At 64.7% G+C, this 19574-nt stretch overlaps 1 protein-coding gene across 19 annotated transcripts in view; it reads right to left on the reverse strand.

Annotated features, from left to right (window-relative positions):
- Window positions 1-2946: 2946 nt before the first annotated feature.
- The window catches only part of ADGRB2 (adhesion G protein-coupled receptor B2), a 60999-nt gene continuing 44371 nt past the window's right edge, over window positions 2947-19574 (reverse strand). For 3 of the 19 annotated variants that reach the window (XM_086863242.1, XM_086863226.1, XM_086863222.1), the window contains exons 4-32: window positions 17904-18068; window positions 16645-16809; window positions 15302-15466; window positions 14463-14627; window positions 14288-14389; window positions 13757-13863; window positions 13023-13217; window positions 12850-12918; window positions 12632-12740; window positions 12413-12559; window positions 11830-11905; window positions 11658-11760; window positions 11055-11098; window positions 9303-9429; window positions 8698-8801; window positions 8290-8392; window positions 7923-8073; window positions 7628-7697; window positions 7449-7515; window positions 7246-7331; window positions 6606-6704; window positions 5715-5886; window positions 5548-5643; window positions 5381-5420; window positions 4591-5249; window positions 4304-4339; window positions 3920-4024; window positions 3727-3780; window positions 2947-3613 (exon numbers count right to left, since the gene is read on the reverse strand). In XM_086863242.1, the coding sequence (XP_086719368.1) occupies window positions 3419-3613; window positions 3727-3780; window positions 3920-4024; window positions 4304-4339; window positions 4591-5249; window positions 5381-5420; window positions 5548-5643; window positions 5715-5886; window positions 6606-6704; window positions 7246-7331; window positions 7449-7515; window positions 7628-7697; window positions 7923-8073; window positions 8290-8392; window positions 8698-8801; window positions 9303-9429; window positions 11055-11098; window positions 11658-11760; window positions 11830-11905; window positions 12413-12559; window positions 12632-12740; window positions 12850-12918; window positions 13023-13217; window positions 13757-13863; window positions 14288-14389; window positions 14463-14627; window positions 15302-15466; window positions 16645-16809; window positions 17904-18068 (3776 nt within the window). In that variant the 3' untranslated portion in view covers window positions 2947-3418. The remainder of the gene's footprint in view (window positions 3614-3726; window positions 3781-3919; window positions 4025-4303; window positions 4340-4590; window positions 5250-5380; window positions 5421-5547; window positions 5644-5714; window positions 5887-6605; window positions 6705-7245; window positions 7332-7448; window positions 7516-7627; window positions 7698-7922; window positions 8074-8289; window positions 8393-8697; window positions 8802-9302; window positions 9430-11054; window positions 11099-11657; window positions 11761-11829; window positions 11906-12412; window positions 12560-12631; window positions 12741-12849; window positions 12919-13022; window positions 13218-13756; window positions 13864-14287; window positions 14390-14462; window positions 14628-15301; window positions 15467-16644; window positions 16810-17903; window positions 18069-19574) is intronic. The other 16 variants (XM_086863227.1, XM_086863223.1, XM_086863232.1 and 13 more) reach the window with 10 other exon arrangements.

Consider the following 19574-nt stretch of genomic DNA (forward strand, 5'->3'; position numbering starts at 1 on the left):
GTGCAGAGTATCCGCTGGCATCTCCATGGCTGCATTCCAGTGCTGGGATGGCACAGGGATCCTCAGGATGGCACAGGGATCCTCAGCATGGCTCAGCTGCGTTTTCTCCCAAATTGTGATGGATTTATTTAGGCTGCAGCTTTACAGACGCGTGAGGGACGCACGGATCTCCATAAAGTCGCTAATTAATAACTGCTGGTTAGGCAGAGGCAGTAAATAAGCTGTCGTGGGCAGCCCCAGCGGCTCGGCTCCGCCAGTCCCGGCGACGTGGTGACAACGCTCCCGCGAGGTGCCTGCTGAGGTAATTAAGGGTAATTAAAGCGAGTGGGAAGGAAAATACAGCGAAACTTATCTCGTTCCCGAGTTTGGGGTGATTCTTCACTTCGAGCTGTTCTTTGTTTGGGGCCACCCAGCAGCAGTGAGCCTGGGGCGGGAGCGCTGGTGGGGGGTTGTGTGTCCTTTGGGTGGGGGGCACGACCCCAAAACCGGCCCCACATCCCATCTCGACCCCACAGCAGAGCAGGGATGAAGGGCAGCCTCAACCAATCCTCTCCAGCTCCCACGATCCTCAATTCGTCATCAAAACACTTTGGAAGGGCTACAATTGAGGCACCCTTCCCGTGCCTCAGTTTCCCTCACTTCCCAGGGTGCTCTCCCTGGGTTTGTCCCCAACCCAGTGGCACAAAGCGATCCCGTAGAATCGTGGAAAACTCCGCTCCGTGCAGCTCCTGCTTCCCGTTGCTGTTCCAGTGCACGGGATCGGCATTTCCAGAGGGGAAAAGAAGCCGGATCCCGCCTCCCCAGAGCTCTCCCTTGGAGCGGCGCCGAGCGGGGGGATGGAAAGCGGGATCCTGGAGCCCCTGCCCACCATCCCAGCATGGAAAAAGCAGAGGCACGCTGTGCTTCCAAGAAACTGCCGCGCCGCCTGCCAAGAAACACGAGCCGAGGCAGAGCCCGACAATCTTTGGGCTGGAGATAATTTTGCCTTTTGCGTCACCGCAGCGGTTGTGTCACCCCGTGGCTCCCCGCTTGTCACACCGAGCTCAGCCCCCCACCAAAGGCTCCCCAAATCCAGGGAATGAGGGTTGGGATGACGCCGTCAGGACCATGTTGGCTCAGAGGCAGCTGCCGGCCTGGACGAGGCACAGGAGGGAATTCCTGCGGCGAGGATTTCAGCGGTTCAGCATTAATTTCTGCACCAATCCAAGCACAATCCAAACCTCACCCCCCACCCCCACCACCCCCTTCCTCCACGTAATTCCAACCAGGAAGAAAAGCGTCTGCAGGAATTCTTTCCAGCTTCGTTGGGCCGCGGTGTGCCCGCGTGCTACAACAGCACTTTTGCCTCTTTTTGGTGAAATTTCTTTCCCGGAGAGCGGAGGATGAAGCTCCGGGGAGTTCCCGTCCCCCCTCGCAGCCTCAGAGCCGCTTCTCCATCATTTCCGCCCCCCAAATCTGACATTTTTGGCACTGGGGGGACACAGCTCGGCTCCGATGGGAGCTCCAGAGCTTTGGGATCTGCTCTCACCCACCCGGTACCCCCGTCCCGCAGGACTGAGGGCTGTCCCTTGTTCCCCTGTGCTGGGACACACCACGAGCTTGTGCCTCTCGCCCGGGCTCTGTTCCCTCGCCCCATCTGGCGTCTCCATGAGTAATAAAAGCTGCTAATTGCCAACAGATGCCCCAGAAAACCCTGACGCTGCCTCTCGCGGCTGTGTTTGGCTGGGAAGGAGAGGAGGGGAGCTGGAGCAGCCTCCGGATCCCCCAAAGCAGGGGGTGGGGGGATCCCAGTGCGTGGCAGCTCCCAGAAACCAGAACCAGAGCATGTGGCTGCCAGCAGAATTAGGGAGCAGCGGGGGGACACCCCAGGCAGGGGAAGGTGCCCCTGACCCACACCCTCCATGGGGCTGGGAGCCACAGTGAAGCCCCACGGGAGCCCCTGGCTGTGCAAGGACCTGTCATCCACAGTCCTGACCCCTGGCATGGGTAGCCCAAGTCCTCGTGCTCGTGCCAACCCCCTCCCAACACAGCTGGACCCCCCTTAGGGGGTGGCAGTGGGATAATCTGGCTCCTTCCACCCCCTCCTCTTCACTCCCGTCACCACGGTGGGAGCCCCAGATGGTTTCTTCCCGTGCCCCAAAGCCAACCTGGGCGCTGCTGGGATGAAGTGCGTTATGAGCTGGAAGCAGCATGGCATTGCATGCCCTGGGGGCTGGGGAGAGAGCCCCCACTCCAAGGGTCACATCCTGGCCCGGTGTCCCAGCACAGGCACGCTGGGGCTGGGAGCAGCATCTCCTGTCCTGTCCCATGCTCCAAACTGGGCAGTGACCACCAACCCAAAATGGGCGGTGTCCTTTGCTCTTTCCAAGCCTGTCCTGTCCGAGGGAAGCCCGAGGGAAGCTCTGGAGGCTTTTCCCGGAGGGAAGGAATAGCCGTGTCCAGGATCTGCTCCCATCATGGCACAGCCATGGCACTCCCAGCGGGAGCGTTTTGGTGCCGTGGTTCACACCACTGATCAAAATCTCTCTTCCCAGATGTGCTGAGAGCCACCAAGCAGAGATGTCCCCTACTCCAGCACCCCTGTCCTGACACAGCTCCTACTCTGGGCATTCCCACAGCTGCCGGTCCTGCTGCCCCAGCTCCACCTCCGGAGGCTGCATCCCCCAGCTCTGGATGCCGGGATGCTCCAGCAGTGCTGGGCAGCCCACCTTGAGCAGTTCCACGTGGCGATGGCCTCTGAAGTTCCTAATTTGCTCACAGATTAATTATCACAGATTAATAATTACCACTCCCAGCTCCCGTGATCGGATGCTCATTTGCAGCGTGTAGGTGCAGGATCAGTCCTGGCTGGGGGGGTGTTTTTTGGGCAGGGGGGTGCAGACAGAGCAGGGGGTCCCCACTGGGTGACAGCCACCCCTAGGCGAAGCACGAGGCGGCGGCCGCGGCCCCACGGCACCACAGAGAGTGAACTTTTATTTCCAACAACGACAGCACCTGCCCCGTGGGGTGGGGACGGTGGGGAGGGCTGGGAGGGGGCGGCCGCGGGGGTCCCGGGGTTGGGGGGGTCCCGGGGGGTGGCCGCTCACGTGCACACGGTGCACGGCGTGAAGAAACATCCCGGTAGAAAAGAACGAAGGTCTGAGGGCCTCGACGGCCGGTCCTGCCCCAGGGTGGGGGTGCAGGCGTGAGCGTGGGGGAGCATTTTGGGGGAAGAGGGCACGGGTCCCCTCCACACCCGCGTCCGGGGGGTGGCAGGAGGAGGAACCGCGTGAGGACGAGTGGGAGGCGGTTCTCCCGGGGGGGAAAACGGCTCCGGCCAGGCAGGGACCCCTCGGCTGCCCCAGAGCGCGGAGCAAACCCAGCGTATCGGCTCGCGGGGCCGCGCACGGGGCGGAGGCGGCGGCGATGGGCGCAGGGCTCACACCTCTGTCTGGAAGTCGCCGTCGGCCGCGTCCAGGCCGGCGCAGGGGCTGTCCCAGTCTGCCCGGCACAGCTCCAGCCGGTCCCGCTGGGCACTGGGCAGCGAGCCCAGCGTCATCGCCTTGAATGTGCTCCACGGCTTGGGCGGCGCGGCCGGAGCCTTCGGCCGCTGCTCCTCGGGGCCGGTCACATCCTGCGGGGTGAGGGGCAGCTGTGCCCGGCTCTGTCCCGCAGCCCCGGGGCACGGCCACCTCCAGCCCTCTCCAGGATGGGATGGGACAACCCCGGCGGGGGTTCAGGACTTACGTTGCCTGTGCTCTTGTCCCCGCCGCCCGACGAGACGCTCCACCGCTTTTCTCGCTGTGGAAAAACCCCAGCGCTCAGCCCCGGCAGCGCCCCTGGGTGCCCCCAATCTCCCCGGGGTGTCACAGTCCATGCAGGAGGAGGTAAAGGATTGCGGTGTGTAGACCAGGGCAGGACAGGGCCTCCAGGACCTCACCTTGGAGGAGCCGGTGGACGAAGCCCGGTACCGGTCCAGCGTGTGGAATTTCTGGTTGAGCTCGTGGTAGAGCTCAGAGTGGCGTTTCCGTGTGTGCATCACCTTCTGTGGGGGCAGAGCAGAGCCTGTGGCCATGGGCACTGCCCGCTGTCCCTCAGCACTGTCCCTGTCCCTGTCCCCGTCCCTGCCTTCCTGGGGCATCCCAGACGAGCAGCAGAGCCCACTCTGTGCTCGTCATCGGTATTTTAATCCACAGCCAACGCTTGTTACTGCCTGGTCTCAACCCCTCAGAGCTCAGGAGCTGCCAGTGGGGTGAAGGGAGTGGGGACAAACTGGATCAGTCCCCCACGACGGCACCGGTGACACCTCCATGGCAGGACTTACCTCGAAGTCCAGGTCAGAGTACCGCAACCTCTTCCTCTGGCAGGGGGACAGGCAGGAGCAGGGGGAGGAGATGGAGAAGAAAAGGGAAAGGTCTTTGCAGGTCCGGGATGAGGGGGAACAGGGTTTAGGGGCTCATGCTAGCCCCAATCCATTCCCAGTTTGGACACAGAGCTCATCCCGCCAAGGGTGGGATGGCCGGGGGGAGCATGGGGGGGAATTCGTGCAACCCTCCACGTGCACTCGTGTCCTGGCACACACCTCCCTCCCCACATCAGCCCCCCGCTCACCTCCAGGGACCCCACTTTCATGGCAGAGCCGGGCACGGTTCGGGGCATGGTGCGGCTGCGCTCCGACAGCTCCGAGGCCAGGATCTGCCTCACCGTGGGATGCTGCTTGAACTGGAGGCCGTAGGGAGCCTTCACCGTCGCGTAGGGCTGGTTCAGGTTCACGTTGACGTGATCCACGGCCACAAAACCGGGGTAAGCGTCCCCTTCGGCTGCCGGGCGCCCCGTCCCACCGGGCACCGTCTCCTCTGCGCCGGCACCGAGCGTCCCCTCGTCCCGGGGGAAGGGCTTGAGGCTGCCGGTGCGGCGGGGCAGCATCATGTAATCGCTCTCGCGGGGGGGCTCGGGGGCCCGGATCCAGCCGTATTCCAGGGGCCGCAGGCTGCTCTCCGTGCACAGGTAAACGGGACCCGGCGCCTCCAGGCTGAGCTGCTGCGCCGGCGGCTCGCCCAGCTCCGTCAGACCCGCCACCACGTTGGGCGTCATCTTGGGCACCTGCACCAGGATGCTGGCGGGGGGAATGTTCCCCGGCAGGCTGGAGAAGCCCAGGCCACCTTCCGAGGTAGTGTTGAGCTTGGGGTCTTCGTCCCCGTCCAGGGAGATGCGGGACAAGGTGCCCGTGATGGTGGCGGGGTTGCAGGTGTTCACCTCTTTGAACAGCACTGTGGGCAGGGAGCGCGGTCAGAGCCAGCCCCGAGGGTCCCACGGAGGGTGGGAGACACAGGAGAGACCCCCCGGCTCGTGCTGCCTGCGCCTCCCAGGTGTGGCAGGGTGACAACAGAGGAGAGCTCACCTGTCTGACATGCCAGGTCAACGTCCTTTTCAAAATCTGTCTATAAAAATCCAGAAAGAGGGGAGAGAGCGAGAGAGAGAGGAGAGAAAGAGAGGGAGAGAGACGGGGAAATGAAGCACCATGGCCGGCACAGGCAGCGGCGGGGTCTCCAGGGGGGACCCACTCACCAGGATCTGCACCTGCCCGTTCTTGCAGGAGTCGGGCGAGTTTTCATTCTCCTCGCTCCTGCACCCCCCCATCTGACACTTCACCACGTCCTGGACCTGCGGGGACAGAGCCGGTCACGGCACCGCGGCCAGGGCTGTCCCCCGGCACCCCTCCGGCGCCGCCCCACCTCTCGGCGCAGGAAGCCGTGCACGGTGATGATGACGAAGCCCTGGACGGAGTTGAAGACGGCGAAGAGGACCTGGAAGAGGATGGAGCGCCGGTCGGTCATGGCGAGCACGGCCGACATCCAGGTCAGCGCCAGCAGAGGCAGGACCACGCAGGAGCTCCACAGCGATGCCCTGGCGCAGGGAGAGAGGGGCCGGGGTGAGCCCGCGGGGCGAGGCTGCCCCGGGACAGCCCCCCGAGCACCGCCCCCCTCCCCCGCAGCAGCCCCCCGAGCCTTGCCCCGCGCCCCACAAGCATGGCCGGGGCTGTGTGACCCAGCTGTCCCCTCGTCCTCCGTGTCCCCAAGCCAGCGCCGGCTGGGGACCGAGGGCTGAGGGACCTGTGGGCTCCAGCCCCGCAGGTGTGTCCCTGTCCCCACACAGCCAGAGGGTGCTGGGGGGACGCGGGGCCACCGCCACCCTCCCACGGCCACCACAACAGCGGAGAAGGGAATTTTTTTTTTTCTCTTTTTTTTTTTTTTTTTTAAGCGGTGAATTTTGGGTCTGCCTCTGTTGTGACTAAACCCCCGTGAGCGGGGCACGTTCGGGAGCCTCTGGAGCTCACACGCCGGGAAGAGGGTCCCGGGGACACCCCCGAGCCCGTGCCCCCACCCCCAGGCCAGGAGAGGCGCCCGACCCCAGCGATGAGGTGACCTGCCATGGGAAGCCATGCCATGCAGACGTGATGGGACACGCGCACCCCGCCCCGAGCACACAGCATCAACCCTTCCTTCCCCTCGGGGACCCCCGAACCCCCTCCAAACCCCTCGGGGAGATGCCCAGAGCCCCCCCCCCCGTCCCCCCCGGGCTGTGCTCGGGGCGGGGGGCGCGGCGGGCGCGGGACCGGCACTAACATGGCACTGCTGGCGGTGGCGGAGGTCATGGCCGCGCTGGACACCACGCCGCACTTGGTGCATTTCAGCAGCAGGCTGCCGCACGGGGGGGGCTTGGAGCTACGAGCCCACCGCCCCCCCGGCGCCCCGCGGCCAGGACCGGGCCACGCGGGGAGGGCGGGGGGATGCAGGCACCGGGAGAGGGGAGGGGAGCAAGGCAGGACGGAGGGGGGGGGAATGGACAGATGGATGGACAGATGGATGGAGGGATGGATGGACGGACACAGGCAAGAAGCAAATGGGAGGAGGAGAAAGAGACAGAGAGAGAAAGAGAGCGCCGGGTTAGTCGAGGGCGGCAGCTGTTAATGGTGAGGGGGGGGGGTGGCCAAGCGGCAGGGGAGAGGGCGGGCACGGAGGGGGGGCTGCGGCCTGCGGACCCCCCTTCCCCGAGGGAAGGAGCGGGGGTGGCTGCCCCCCAAATTCTGCCCCTCCGGCAGCCCCCAACAAGGGGCTGCGCTCACCCCGGGCTTGGCCCCCACTGCCCACTGATGCGGTGAAATCTGCCCCACCCTCAGCACCGCCGTGCCCAGCCCCTGGCGGGGTGCAGGGGCGGGGGGCTCAGCCCCAGGGACCCCCCCCCCGCGGGGCGCAGGGCACTTACCCAGCTCGCTGCTTTTTGGACTTATCTGAAATGCCGTCGCGGGACATGAGCTTGTTGAAGACGATGATGCCCACCAGCATGTTCACCTGCGGGAGGGTGGGCTCAGGGCTGGCACGGACCCCCCTGCCCGCGGCAACGGCTGCCACGAGCCCCCCACCCAGGGTGGGTTTTGGAGGGGGTCCGAGGCTCTTGGGGCGGCTCACCAGCACGATGACAGCAGCGGGTCCCACGAAGGCGTAGAGCAAACCGCCCTCCAGCGAGAGCCAGCAGCTGCAGGGGACCGCGGGTGGCGCGTCAGGGGACACCCCTGTGGCCATCCCCTGCTCCCAGCCGGCCCACAGCAGCCCCCGTGCCCCGCCTCGTGTCCCCTGTCCCCACGTACTAGCTCGCTGTCCCGTAGCCTTTGGTCCGCGTGAAGCCGACGGAGACGGCAACCACGAGGGCTGGCAAGCCTGGAGAGGGGACATGAAGCTGGAGGGGCTGGAGGAAGGTGGCATTGTCCCCACCTGTGCCACCCCATGGGGCTCCTCTGACAGCTCCCCGCGGCCTGAGGGTGCCACCACCGAGACACCTGAGTCTGCTTTCCTCCACTGTGCCTCAGTTTCCCCTCTGGTGAGCCTGGGGGGTACCAGGGATGGGCGAGGGGTGCTCTCCTCCCACCCATGCCGGGCTCTTACCCCATCCCAAGCACAGGAAGCGCTTCCTGACCAGGCGTGTCCGGATCCGGCCGATCACCGCCAGGTAGGATTGCCAGGCCTCGGTCAGCACCCAGCAGAAGGACGAGAGGAAGAAGAAGTGGAGGAAGGCGGCAGTCATGGTGCACACGCCCTGCAGGGTGGGGACACGGGGACATCAGGGGGACACGGCCACGGCAGCGCAGCGGTTAAACCCCCACGTCCGGCGAGGTTTGTGTCAAAGCCATCGGCACGGAGGATTTAATCCCGGGATCGAGTTAATCCAAATCCAATCTGCTGCTGGGAGCCAGCAGGGGATGAGGCGAGTGGCCTGGGACCCCACCGAGGGTGGCAGGGTGGCAGCACCCACCTTGCTGAGCATCTGGGACTGGCCCACGAGGATGAGGATGTTGGAAGCCAGGATGGAGACGCAGAAATTGAGCAGGATGATGGAGCGCTCCGACTTGATGAACCTGCGGCAGGAGCGGCGTGGGGCTGGGGGCCAGCCTGTCCCTGCCCCTGTTTCTGTCCCTGCCCCTGTTTCTGTCCCTTGTCCCATGCTGCCACGGGGTGGGTGCTGTCCTGGGGCAGGGACAGTGCCAGGCAGCCCAAGCATCTTTTCCCACCCGGGTTTTCCGTTCCCATTAATCCCATTGATGTTGAGCCTTTCCCAGTGCCTTGTCCCCCTTTGTCACGCCCTCCCCACACGGCCTCACACCCCAGGTGTCCCCCAGGTGCCCCCCAGGTGCCCCCCAGGTCCCCTGTGCCTTCGGGTCACCTCCAGAAGGCCGCGTAGATCACCAGCAGGGTGAGCAGGGCCATGCAGGACACGGCACAGCCGATCATCAGTGGCACCGACGGTGTCCCCGAGGGGTCCATGGCCTGGGGGGACACCAGCGGGGACTGGCTGAGCCCAGCCCCCCGCACTGCTCCCTGCCAGCCCCCTGCCCCCTCTGAGCCCTCCACCCCCTCATCCTGAGGACCCCTGGGTGCCAGAGGGGGTCGGTGACAGTGGTGGCACAGCCAAAGCAGCTTCCCAGGGATTCCATGCCAATAGGGGACACAGGCGGAATAGCAATGGTGGGAGTGGGGGGGTCAGGGCTGCTCCCTCCCCTCCTGGCACACAGCAGTGCCCCGTATTGAGCTCTAGGGACCGTGGCAGCCCCTGACCACACAAACCCACCCTGCTGGGGGTGCTGGGGGTGCTGGGACCCTTCCCCTGGCTGGTTGGGCACACCCCCACCCTAACCTCGTCCTAGTGGGAAATGCTTCGTGTCCATCCCCACCCTCCCTCGGGACCCACCCCCCCCAGCCCTGGGGTCATCCCCCACCCACATCCCATGTCCCCAGTAGGCTCGTGGCTGTCCCCACCCTGTCCCCTACCAGGTCTCTGGGCAGCTGGGCGAGGACGGCGAAGGTGGCGAGCTGGCGGCACTGGCATTTGGTGTGTGCCGGGAGGGTCTCCAGGGTTTGGCAGCTCTCCGTGTCCCAGTTTCCCAAGCCAGCATCCCTGATTAATGGGAAGAGAGCGAGGGAGAGCAATTTGAAATGATCAAACACACGCAGCCCCTCCAGAGTTAACCCGTTCCTGGCCCTGCCCTGGGGGGGGCATGGAGGGGGCGCTACCAGGGAACCCCCCGAGCTCGGGGAGAAGGTGAAGCCATCCCTCCCCCAGGATGATCCTGCTGGGAGCGGTGCAGCCAAAAGGCTTCAGGTTTAATCATCCCACACAGGTTTGGGGTGCGGGGGAGAAGGAACACCACAGAGAGGGGCAGGGGCAGTGCCAGGACAGGCAACAGCCCCAAGAGGCCCCTGGCACCTGTGTACCCTTCCAGGGATGTGATTCTCTCTCTCCATGTGGACCCTTCCTTCCATGGGGACCCTCCCTCCAAGGGGTCCTCTCCCACCATGGGGATCCCCCACTATCACCCCTCTCACCCTTGGGGACCCTTCTGTCATGGGGACCTCTCCTGTTAGAAGGATCTCTCCACCATGGGGACCCCTCTCTTTATGGGGGCCCCTCCTGCCATGGGGACCAACCCCTCTTGGGGACCCCCCTGCCATGGGGACCCACCCCTCTTGGAGACCCCCTAGCCACGGAGACCCTTCCTGTTAAATGGGGTTCACCATGGGGACCCTTCCTGTCACATGGACCCCGCCTGCCATGGGGACCTCCCTAGTGAGGGAGCAGAGAGGGGGGTGACACTGCCATGCCCAGGTGAGGGCAGCCACAGCTCCCAGAACGACAGAAAAACCGGGAGCTGGGTCTGTGGGACAGCTGGGGACTGTCCCTGGGGCCGGCTGAGAACCCGCCACACTCATCACCGCCAACAGCTCTCCACCGGTTTGGGGGATGAACTGGAACCAGTGACCCCGAGCTGTGGCGCACCCGCGGCTACCTGGGCAGGGGGGCTGGCAGTGCCCACCCCCAGCCCGCAGTGCTGCCCACCCCCCTTCCTGCCCTACTTTCCCTCATTCCTGCCAGCACTAGCAAATCACATATGGCAGCCTGGCGGGGGAGGCCCCGCGGCTCCGCGGCCACATCAATCCCGTGGGAGCTCAATTCACCCGTGCCAGTGGGGCTGGGACACGGGAAGGGACACTCATCCCTGGTCCTCATCCCTGCTCTCCCATCTCTGCTCCCATCCCTGCTCCCGTCCTTGTTCCCTCATTCCTGCTCCCATTCCAGCTCTCCCATCCCTGTTCCCACCCCATTCCTATCCCTTTTCCCTCTCTCATCCCTTTTCCAGCCCCTGTTCCCCCACCCCATTTCCAACCCCGTTCCCTGTCCCTGCTCTCCCATCCCTTTCCCTGTTCCTGCTCCCCCACCCCATTCCCATCCCTTTCCCCGTTCCTGTTCCCCCACCCCATTTCCATCCCCATTCCCTGTTCCTGTTCCCCCACCCCATTTCCATCCCCGTTCCCTGTCCCTGCTCTCCCATCCCTTTCCCTGTTCCTGTTCCCCCACCCCATTCCCATCCCTTGCCCTGTTCCTGTTCCCCCACCCCATTCCCATCCCTGTTCCCAGCACTGCTCCCCATCCCTGTCCCTGCTCCCCTCCCTCCCAGCAGCCCCCCAGCACTGCCAGCCCTGCCCTGTCACCAGTGTCCCTGTGTCCCCGTGCCCCTGACTCACGTCCTCGAGTAGTCCCAGGTGACACACTGCGGGTGGGACGTGCCCTGCAGACACAAGGACAGGTCAGAGCTCCCCCCAGCCCTGTCCCCACCCCCCGAGGAGACGTGGCCCTTGAGGAGCATTCCCCGGGGGTCCCAGGGCTGGCACGTCCCCAGCCTGGGCACAGGGACCATGCTGTACATTGGGAACTGCTGGGCCCTGCCCCAGTCTCGGTGCCTGCAGGTGACAGGGACCCGTGTGGGACTGGGAGGTGACAGTGATGGGACAGGAGGGTGACACATCAACGGTGTGGGAGGGGAGGGGGACAGTCGTGGTGCTGATGAAGGAACTTGCTGATGACACAGGAGAGCTGAAGATGAGGAAGGGCAGCACCGTGGGAGGGGACACTCACAATGACAATGTGGGACAAGGGACACTTGTGTGGATGACACAGAGGGGGACACTCCCAATGACAATGTGGGAGGGGGACACTTTCAGTGACGATGAGGGACATGAAGAGTCAGGATGTGGAAAGGGGGACAGGGGCCGGTGGCATGGGGAGGGGGGCACACACTGGTGATGTGGGGAGGGACATTGCTGGTGACACGGGAGAGGGACACTCACGTTGATGATGTGGGAGAGCTCCACCAGCACGAGTGGCTCTGCGGGCCGCGTCGGCGGGCGCACCGTCACCGTCAGCACCTTGGAGGTGACGGCCAGGGGGCTCCTGCGGGAGGGGACACGGGCTGTGACAGGCCGGGGGACAGCAGGGGACACCGCGGGAGGCACCACTCACCTGGGCGGGGGCAGGATGAGCCCCAGCGTGCGGTACAACACTGCCCCGATGACGAAGTGCGACGACTCCTCGGCTTCTGCAGAGAGAGCCACAGGCTCGGTGACACGCGGGACAGGGACACGGGGCTGCCAGATGTGCGCCCAGATGTGCGCTGGCACACACACACACACGGCCCCAGAGCCAAGTGTGGCCACTCGTGCACCCCCGGGGACGTGGCCCAGGTGTGTGTGAGCGGGAGCCAGATGTGAGCCCACACCTGCGCCAGATGTGCGCTCCTGTGTGTGCAGGCAGGCACGCCTCCAGATGTGTGTGCTCACACGCGCACACGCCTAGGCCCGCCCAGATGTGCACTCACATCTGCAGGCTCACACACGCCTGCGCACATGTGCAGTTCCAGATGTGCAGGCTCATACGTGCACACGTCCAGATGTGCACTCACCCCTGTGTGCACACCTGCACACTCCAGATGTGCCCGCTCACAACGCGCACCCCTCCAGATGTGCAGGAACACTCAAGCAGACACAGGCACGCCTCCAGGTGTGCGCACCACCAGATGTGCGCACAGCTGGGCACTCCTGCTCACCGGCTGAGGTGAGGCTCAGCACCTCCCTGGGGATGAAGAGCTTGTCCTCAGAGCTGCGGGCCCAGTCCTTCATCCCCCGCCGCCCCTTCATGGGGAAGTTGATGTCGCTGGACACGGCGGACACGGGCTCCCGCTGGATGCTGGTCACTGTCAGGGGACAAGGGTGTCACCTCCCACTCCTGTGTCCCCTCAGGTCCCCACGCCCACCCCGCTGCTCACCCAGGTTGTCAGTGACAATGAGGGAGCTCTGGAAAGCCTTCAGCGCATTCCCGACCAGGTGGATGAAGTCCTCCACCACTTTCATCAGGTGCACGGAGCCGGGAGAGACCTGCAGGAGATGGGACCAGCTCCGGAACCGCTGGGTTGCATCTCCTCGGTGAGGGGACACCCCTTGGGCGGGGACATCCCGGCTGCCACCATCCCCCTGTGCCACTCACCTGCTGGGCATCCTCCCACTTATCTCGGTTCTCCACATCCACCATGTAGCTCACCACCTGGAAGAAGCGCTGCGGGGACGGGGCTCAGCGGGGCTGGGGAGCGACCGAGCAACCGAGCGACCGACGGCCACCTCCTCTGGGGAGGGGACCCTGGCTGTCCCCCTGCCCGCTACCTGCACGTCCTCGGAGGACGGGATGTAGGTGGCCCTCTTGAAGGTGTCGGTGACGTTGCGCAGGATGTCCACGGAGAAGAGCAGGTCGCCGCTGTAGTAGGTCTTGCGGGCCATGAGCTCCAGCAGGCTCCGCACCACCTGGGACATTCCCTCCCCTGCCAGCACCCGCTGGCCCTTCGCCAGGTGCTCCCGCAGCTGGTACAGGGTGGGGACAGTGGTGTCACCCTGCTGCCACCACCCCCCAGCAGTGCTGGGTGTCCCTTATCGTCCCCAGAGCGCGGGGGACGCTGCAGAGCTCATTGCGTTAATTAAAGCAGCTGCAGGACATGCGGGTTGAGGGAGTCCATAAGGGTTTGGGGACATCCAGAATTGTCTGGGGACATTCACAGGGGTTTGGGGACATCAGGGTGGTCTGGGGGGCATCCTCCCCATCCCAAAAGCCTTTTCCCAAGGACATAGGAACACAACTCAAACCAGAACTGCCTTCCAGCTCTAGGATGGGATCCCTATTCCCACCCCACAGGGAATTCCATGGGGATCTGAGGGAACCTTCCCATCCCAAGAACCATTCCCCATGGACACAGCTTAAATGAGATCCCCTTTCCCAGCCCACCCAGGGAGCCCTGCCTCAGTTTCCCCATGCCAGAGAGGTGAGGTGGCTCTTGGGGTGCCAGGGATGGGACAGAGCCCCAGGGACAGGGGACAGAAGGGACCGTGCCAGAGCGGGCACCTACTGAGAGATGCAAGTATCTGTACTCGTGGGAGACGCAGCGGGCAAAGCTGGGCACACCCCAATAGGCGACCCCATGGGGGCTCAGCAGGCACCGGCGGCTGGCAGTCCCTGTAACGGAGATTTGGGATTAGGGCTGGCACTGGAATTCTTTCCTGGCACCCTGATGCTACCCCACAGCCCCGTGTGCAGCTCCAGGGCCAGGAGATTTAGGGGTGCTTGACCCCAATGTCACCCACCACCCCTGTTCTAGGTGGCTTGACCCCAATGCCACCACTGGGGCTTTGGGGTGGCTTGGCCCCATCAGCCTCTTCTCTGCTCCAAGGGAAGGGAGGTTTAGGGGTGCTTGACCCCAATGCCAACCCCTGCCCCTGGAGTTTGGGGGTGCTCATCCCTGATGTCACCCACCACCCCCTGCTTGGCTCCAGGTGGCTCAACCCCAACACCACCCACTGCCCCTGGGCTTTGGGGTGCTTGACCCCAATCCCACCCACCACCCGCTGTCCTGCTCCATCCGTGGGGCATCTGGGGTCACCTGTGGCATTGGGGGGACATTTGTTGTAGATGATCTCCCCGGCAGCCGTTTTCTTCCAGGTCATCAGCATCACATACTCATCCTTGCACATCTCGTGGTAGGCTGAGGGGGAAGGGGGGGATCAGCACTGCCCAGGTGTGGGGTGAGGGGCGCTGGGGTGTGGGGTACCCTGTACCTGGGCACTTCTTCTCATTGCAGGTCTTCACCTCCTCGCCGGTGCCCTCGCAAGGGTAGCCCTGCATGCCCGTGCCCTCGCACATGCGGAAGCGCCGCTGCCAGCCGGTGTCACAGGTCTTGGAGCAGAGGCTCCAGTGGTTCCAGGGACCCCATTTGCTGTCTGCTGTGAGGATGGGGACACTATCGACACGTGGCTCTGCGCACGGAGAGTAGCAGCCACGGGGACGGGGCCGCCCCACGCGCTGTGAGCCGAAATCCCGCGGGGTGTGAAATCCATGGATCAGTGATTTAAATCTCTTTTAGAGCAGACTGGCATCCTGGTGCAGATGCCCATCCTGGTGCAGATGCCCCTTATTCCCTGTCACCATCCATGGGCACCATGGCACAGCCACCATCTCCCTCTGTGGCTGCCACTGATGCCATGACCTCTCCCACAAAACAAGGAGCAGCTCAAAGGACTGGATGAGGACCCCGTGGTCCATCCTTTTCCCGGTGTTCCCCATGCCCAGAGCCATCCCCAGCCCCGTGTGCACATGTCAGAGCTCCCTCGTGCTTCTACGCTAAAGCACGGTGGGACCCGCAGCCACCTGGCACCGACGGGTCCCCAGCGCCACCCGCCACGAGGACAGTGCCAACCCCCAGCTCCTCCAGCTGAGACGTGCCCGGTGATCCCTGGCATCATCCTCAGACTCTCGCTCCCCTACAGTGGAGGGGGCTGCCAGCGCTGCAGGTATCACCGGCGGTGACACCGCGGCGGCGCGACGGCTGGGCCGTGCTGGGTGCCGCGCCCCGACGCGAGGCCATCCCCCCGCTCCCCCCCAGCGCGCGGGGCCTTACTGGGACATGTGGGGTTGGAGCACTCCCGGGCGTCGGCGTGGGCCCCCCGGCACTCGGCCCAGCCGTGGGCCGAGACGCTGCACTTGCGCGTCCGCTGCTGGGTGCCATTGGCACAGGTGACGGAGCAGCGGCTCCAGGCGCCCCACTCCAGCCACTGCCCTTCCACTGCGGGGACAAGGAGAGCAGCGTCAGCTCCCACTGGACAGCGGCCGCTCGGCCACACAGCCCCGGCTCGCCGTGACCCGCGCCGGGCTCACCGGGCAACGGGTCCAACCTACAGATGTGCTGGCTTGTCCCATGCCAGACGGGCATGGGGCTGTCACTGGGACTGGCCTCCACACCAGCTGTGACACAAGGGACACGCTCAGAGTGGGGACCCAGGTGTTGCTCGCACCAAGCTTAACATTTCTGGCATCCTTGGCATCACTTCCAACCAAACCCAGCATCTCTGGCATTGGTCCCGCCAAATTCAGAAGCTCTGACTTCCAAACTCGGCATCCCTGGCACCACTTTCAAACAAACTCAATCCCTGGTATCACTTCTGGCCAAATCCAGCATCCCTGGCATTGCTTCCAACCAAATCCAGAATCCCTGGCATCAGTCCTGCCGAGTCCAGCATCCCTGGCATTGCTTTTGACCAAATCCAGCATCCCTGGCACACTTCCAACCAAATCCAGCATCCCTGGCATCATTCCCTGCCAAGCTCAAGGCTCCAGCAGCATCTCCACGGGACTGCCATGGCCAAAGCTGTGTGCCATGGGTGCCGTGTCCCTGTCAGAGCTGCTGCAGGAGCAGGTCCTGTGCTCCCTCCTGCTCTGAGCTCTCTGCCAGCTGCCCCGTGTCACACGTAGGGTCCCCATGGGGACATCACCCAAGACATGGCATCCCTGCCCGTCACTGCAGAAACCCCACAGCCACCACCACGACCACTCCTGGCACGCAGGAGGAAGGGACAGATGTGGCACTGCCACCTGTGTGCAGACAGACCCTGTGCTGGCCCCCTTTGTCACCTCCCTGTACCCCACAGTGTCCCTGTGCCACCCCAGTGCCAGACACAGCAGACAGGTAGGGAATGGGCCACCTCCTCTGTGATTCTCAGGCTGGACCTCTGCCCATGCTGGGATCTCGAGACCACGGCACCACCAACGGCACCGATTTTCCACTTGGATTTCCAGCAGGGACAGGGTGGTGCACACAGTGTCACAGCAGCCTTGCACCCCAGGTCCCCGTGGCGCTGCCACCCATCCCTCACAGCACCAGGAGCGCAGCCCTGGCGCTCAGCTGGCGCCGTCTCCTGGCACTCCCGGCGGGAAGAAGGAGTGTGGGGAGAGGGAGGTACTGACCCGGGCAGATCGCGATATTGCAGGGCTTGGCCTGCAGCTCGGGGCCCTCGCAGGCCTTCCCTCGGTGCCGCGCGGCCACGCAGTGCCGTGTCCTGGTCCTGGCCCCTCGCCCGCAGGTCACCGAGCACAGGCTCCACGGGGACCACTCCTCCCACGCACCGGGAACTGCAACACAGCACAGCCCAAGGGCTCCAGCCTCCTCCTCCTCCTGCCACCGGGGGGTCCTGGCACGGCAGACCCCTCATGCCCTGCCCACGGCTCAGCCAGGCACAGTTCCCAGCACTGCCTGCCCTGTCACCATCCCAAATCCCGGAGCTGGCAGCGGTGCCGCTGTCACTCCTTGCGCTGCTCCAGCCTCCCTTTTGGGGTCCTGGCGCTGGTGGCGCACGTCCCCCCAAATCCACACACGGGTCACCCCAATCCACGTCACCACACCAAGCACGATCTTCCCCTCACATCCACGGGAGCTCAGAGCTCCCAGGAAAGGATCAGGGACCATCCTAAAGGATGTTCCTCTTTGAGCTCCGATGTCTTTGGAGGCCAGGACAGGGCTGCACTCCCCGGCACAGAGGGGAGTGGACACTGCATGTCCAGGAGGTGAAAATCCCTTGAAACACTCCCAGGTTGGGACAGGGCAGTGCAGCTGCTGCTGCGACACCCTGAGGTCCCTCTGATTCCCATGTCCCACGTGAGCCACATGGACACCACCACAGACAGACAGAACATCCTCAGCATCCTGCCCATCACCTGCCTCGAGGCGCTGAGCAGCTCAGCCCCCTCCTGCCCCACGGCAGGAGGAACCCCTCAGAATGCCAGCCTCCAAATCCCCCAGGCTCCAGCACAAACCTCGGGGGCATCCAGGAGGAGCCCACAGCTTGCCAGGAGAGAGGATGGAAAGGAGCTCCTGAGGCAAATCCCCAGCAGCAGCACCGCTGCCAGGGCACAGAGTGCAGGGCACCCATTCCAGACCTCTGCCAGGGCACAGAGTGCAGGGCACCCATTCCAGACCTCTGCCAGGGCACAGAGTGCAGGGCACCCATTCCAGACGCCTCCCCTGTGCTTTTCCAAGAAGGACTCCAGAGGACAGAGGGATGCCAACAGCACTCGGAGCATCCCAGGGCAGAGTGGTCACTGCAACCATGCCGAGCCACCCTTCTCATCCACCACAGCACCCCAGAGATGTGCCAGCAGCACATTCTCTGTTCCCACCCGGCTGCTCAGCCCCGCGGTGTCCCCGGTGTCCCCGGTGTCCCCCGTACCTGGGCAGGTGGCCGTGTTGTTGCAGGTGCGGGTCTCCCGGAGCAGCCCGCTGCACAGCGTCCCGTAGGGAGAGGAGACACAGGAGCGCGTCCGCACCTGGGAGCCCTGGCCGCACGTCAGGGAGCACACGCTCCACTGCGACCACTCCTCCGCCGCAGGGTCCCCTGGGGGGGACAGGGAGCCTGAGAGCCCGCAGGGGACAGGGGACAGGGGACAGGGGACAGGGGACAGGGGACAGGGGACAGGGACAGGGGACAGGGGACAGGGGACAGGGGACAGGGGATGTGTCACCAGCACAGCCCCGCAGAAGGGGCGGGAGAAGGGTGGCTGGCACTGGTCAGTGCAGTGGTGAGGATGAGGTGGTGTGGGTGACATGGGTGGCACTGAGGGTGTCAATGAGGTGAGGCCTTACCGGGCTCAGCACCAGACAGAACCAGAGAAGGGATTGGGGCATGGGATGGCAGCTGGTGTGAGGGACGGGATCCATCCTGGGAGATGCTGGCAGTGCGGGCAGCACGGGCAGGGGGGGCAGGGTGGGCAGTGGGCAGCATGGGCAGGGTGGGCAGGGTGAGTGGGGTGGGCAGTGGGCAGCATGGGCAGGATGGGTAGGGTGGGCAGTGTGGGCAGCACAGGGAGCATGGACAGGGTGGGCTGGGTGGGCAGTGGGCAGCATGGGCAGGATGGGCAGTGTGGGCAGTGTGGGCAGGGTGGGCAGTGGGCAGTGTGGGCAGGGTGGGCAGTGTGGGCAGGGTGGGCAGTGTGGGCAGTGTGGGCAGGATGGGCAGTGTGGGCAGGATGGGCAGTGAGCAGTGTGGGCAGTGCAGGGGGCATGGACAGGGTGGGCAGGGTGGGCAGTGGGCAGCACGGGCAGGGTGGGCAGGGTGGGCAGGGTGGGCAGGGTGGGCAGTGCAGGGAGCATGGACAGGGTGGGCAGTGGGCAGCACAGACTGGGTGGGCAGTGGGCAGCACAGACGGGATGGGCAGTGGGCAGCACAGACAGGGTGGGCAGTGGGCAGCACAGACTGGGTGGGCAGTGGGCGGCACAGACAGGGTGGACAGTGGGCAGTGTGGGCAGTGCAGGGAGCATGGACAGGGTGGGCAGTGGGCAGCACAGACAGGGTGGGCAGTGGGCAGCACAGACGGGGTGAGCAGTGGGCAGCACAGACAGGGTGGGCAGTGGGCAGCACAGACTGGGTGGGCAGTGGGCAGTATGGGCAGGGTGGGCAGTGGGCAGCACAGACTGGGTGGGCAGTGGGCAGCACAGACAGGGTGGGCAGCACGGACAGCACAGCCAGCCCTCCGCAGCTCCCTCTCCCCACCCTGTCACACACTGACATTTACAACAACCAGCTCTTATTAAGGTTGATGATGTCTGTGAGGCTCTTGGACAGCCCAACAGCAGAGCCCATCCGTTTAAATTAAACAGGGATATATGGGGGAGGGCTCCAAAGGGGACCATTTGTCCTGGAGACAGGCAGGACACGGGCTCCATGTCACCTGTGGTGGTGACAACAGGCTGGGGTTGCTATGTGCCACACAGGGACCCCGAGACTGGGTAACCACTGGGGTCACCCAGGAGCTCCCAGTGGGGCAGGACCCCCCTGAGCAGCTGAGCGTGGCCAGGAATTCTGCACGCCAAGCACATGGAGCAGAGCCGGGGCCCATCCATC

Source organism: Cyanistes caeruleus, chromosome 26 (assembly GCF_971803275.1).
Source record: "Cyanistes caeruleus chromosome 26, bCyaCae1.hap1.1, whole genome shotgun sequence".
Lineage (NCBI taxonomy): Eukaryota > Metazoa > Chordata > Aves > Passeriformes > Paridae > Cyanistes > Cyanistes caeruleus.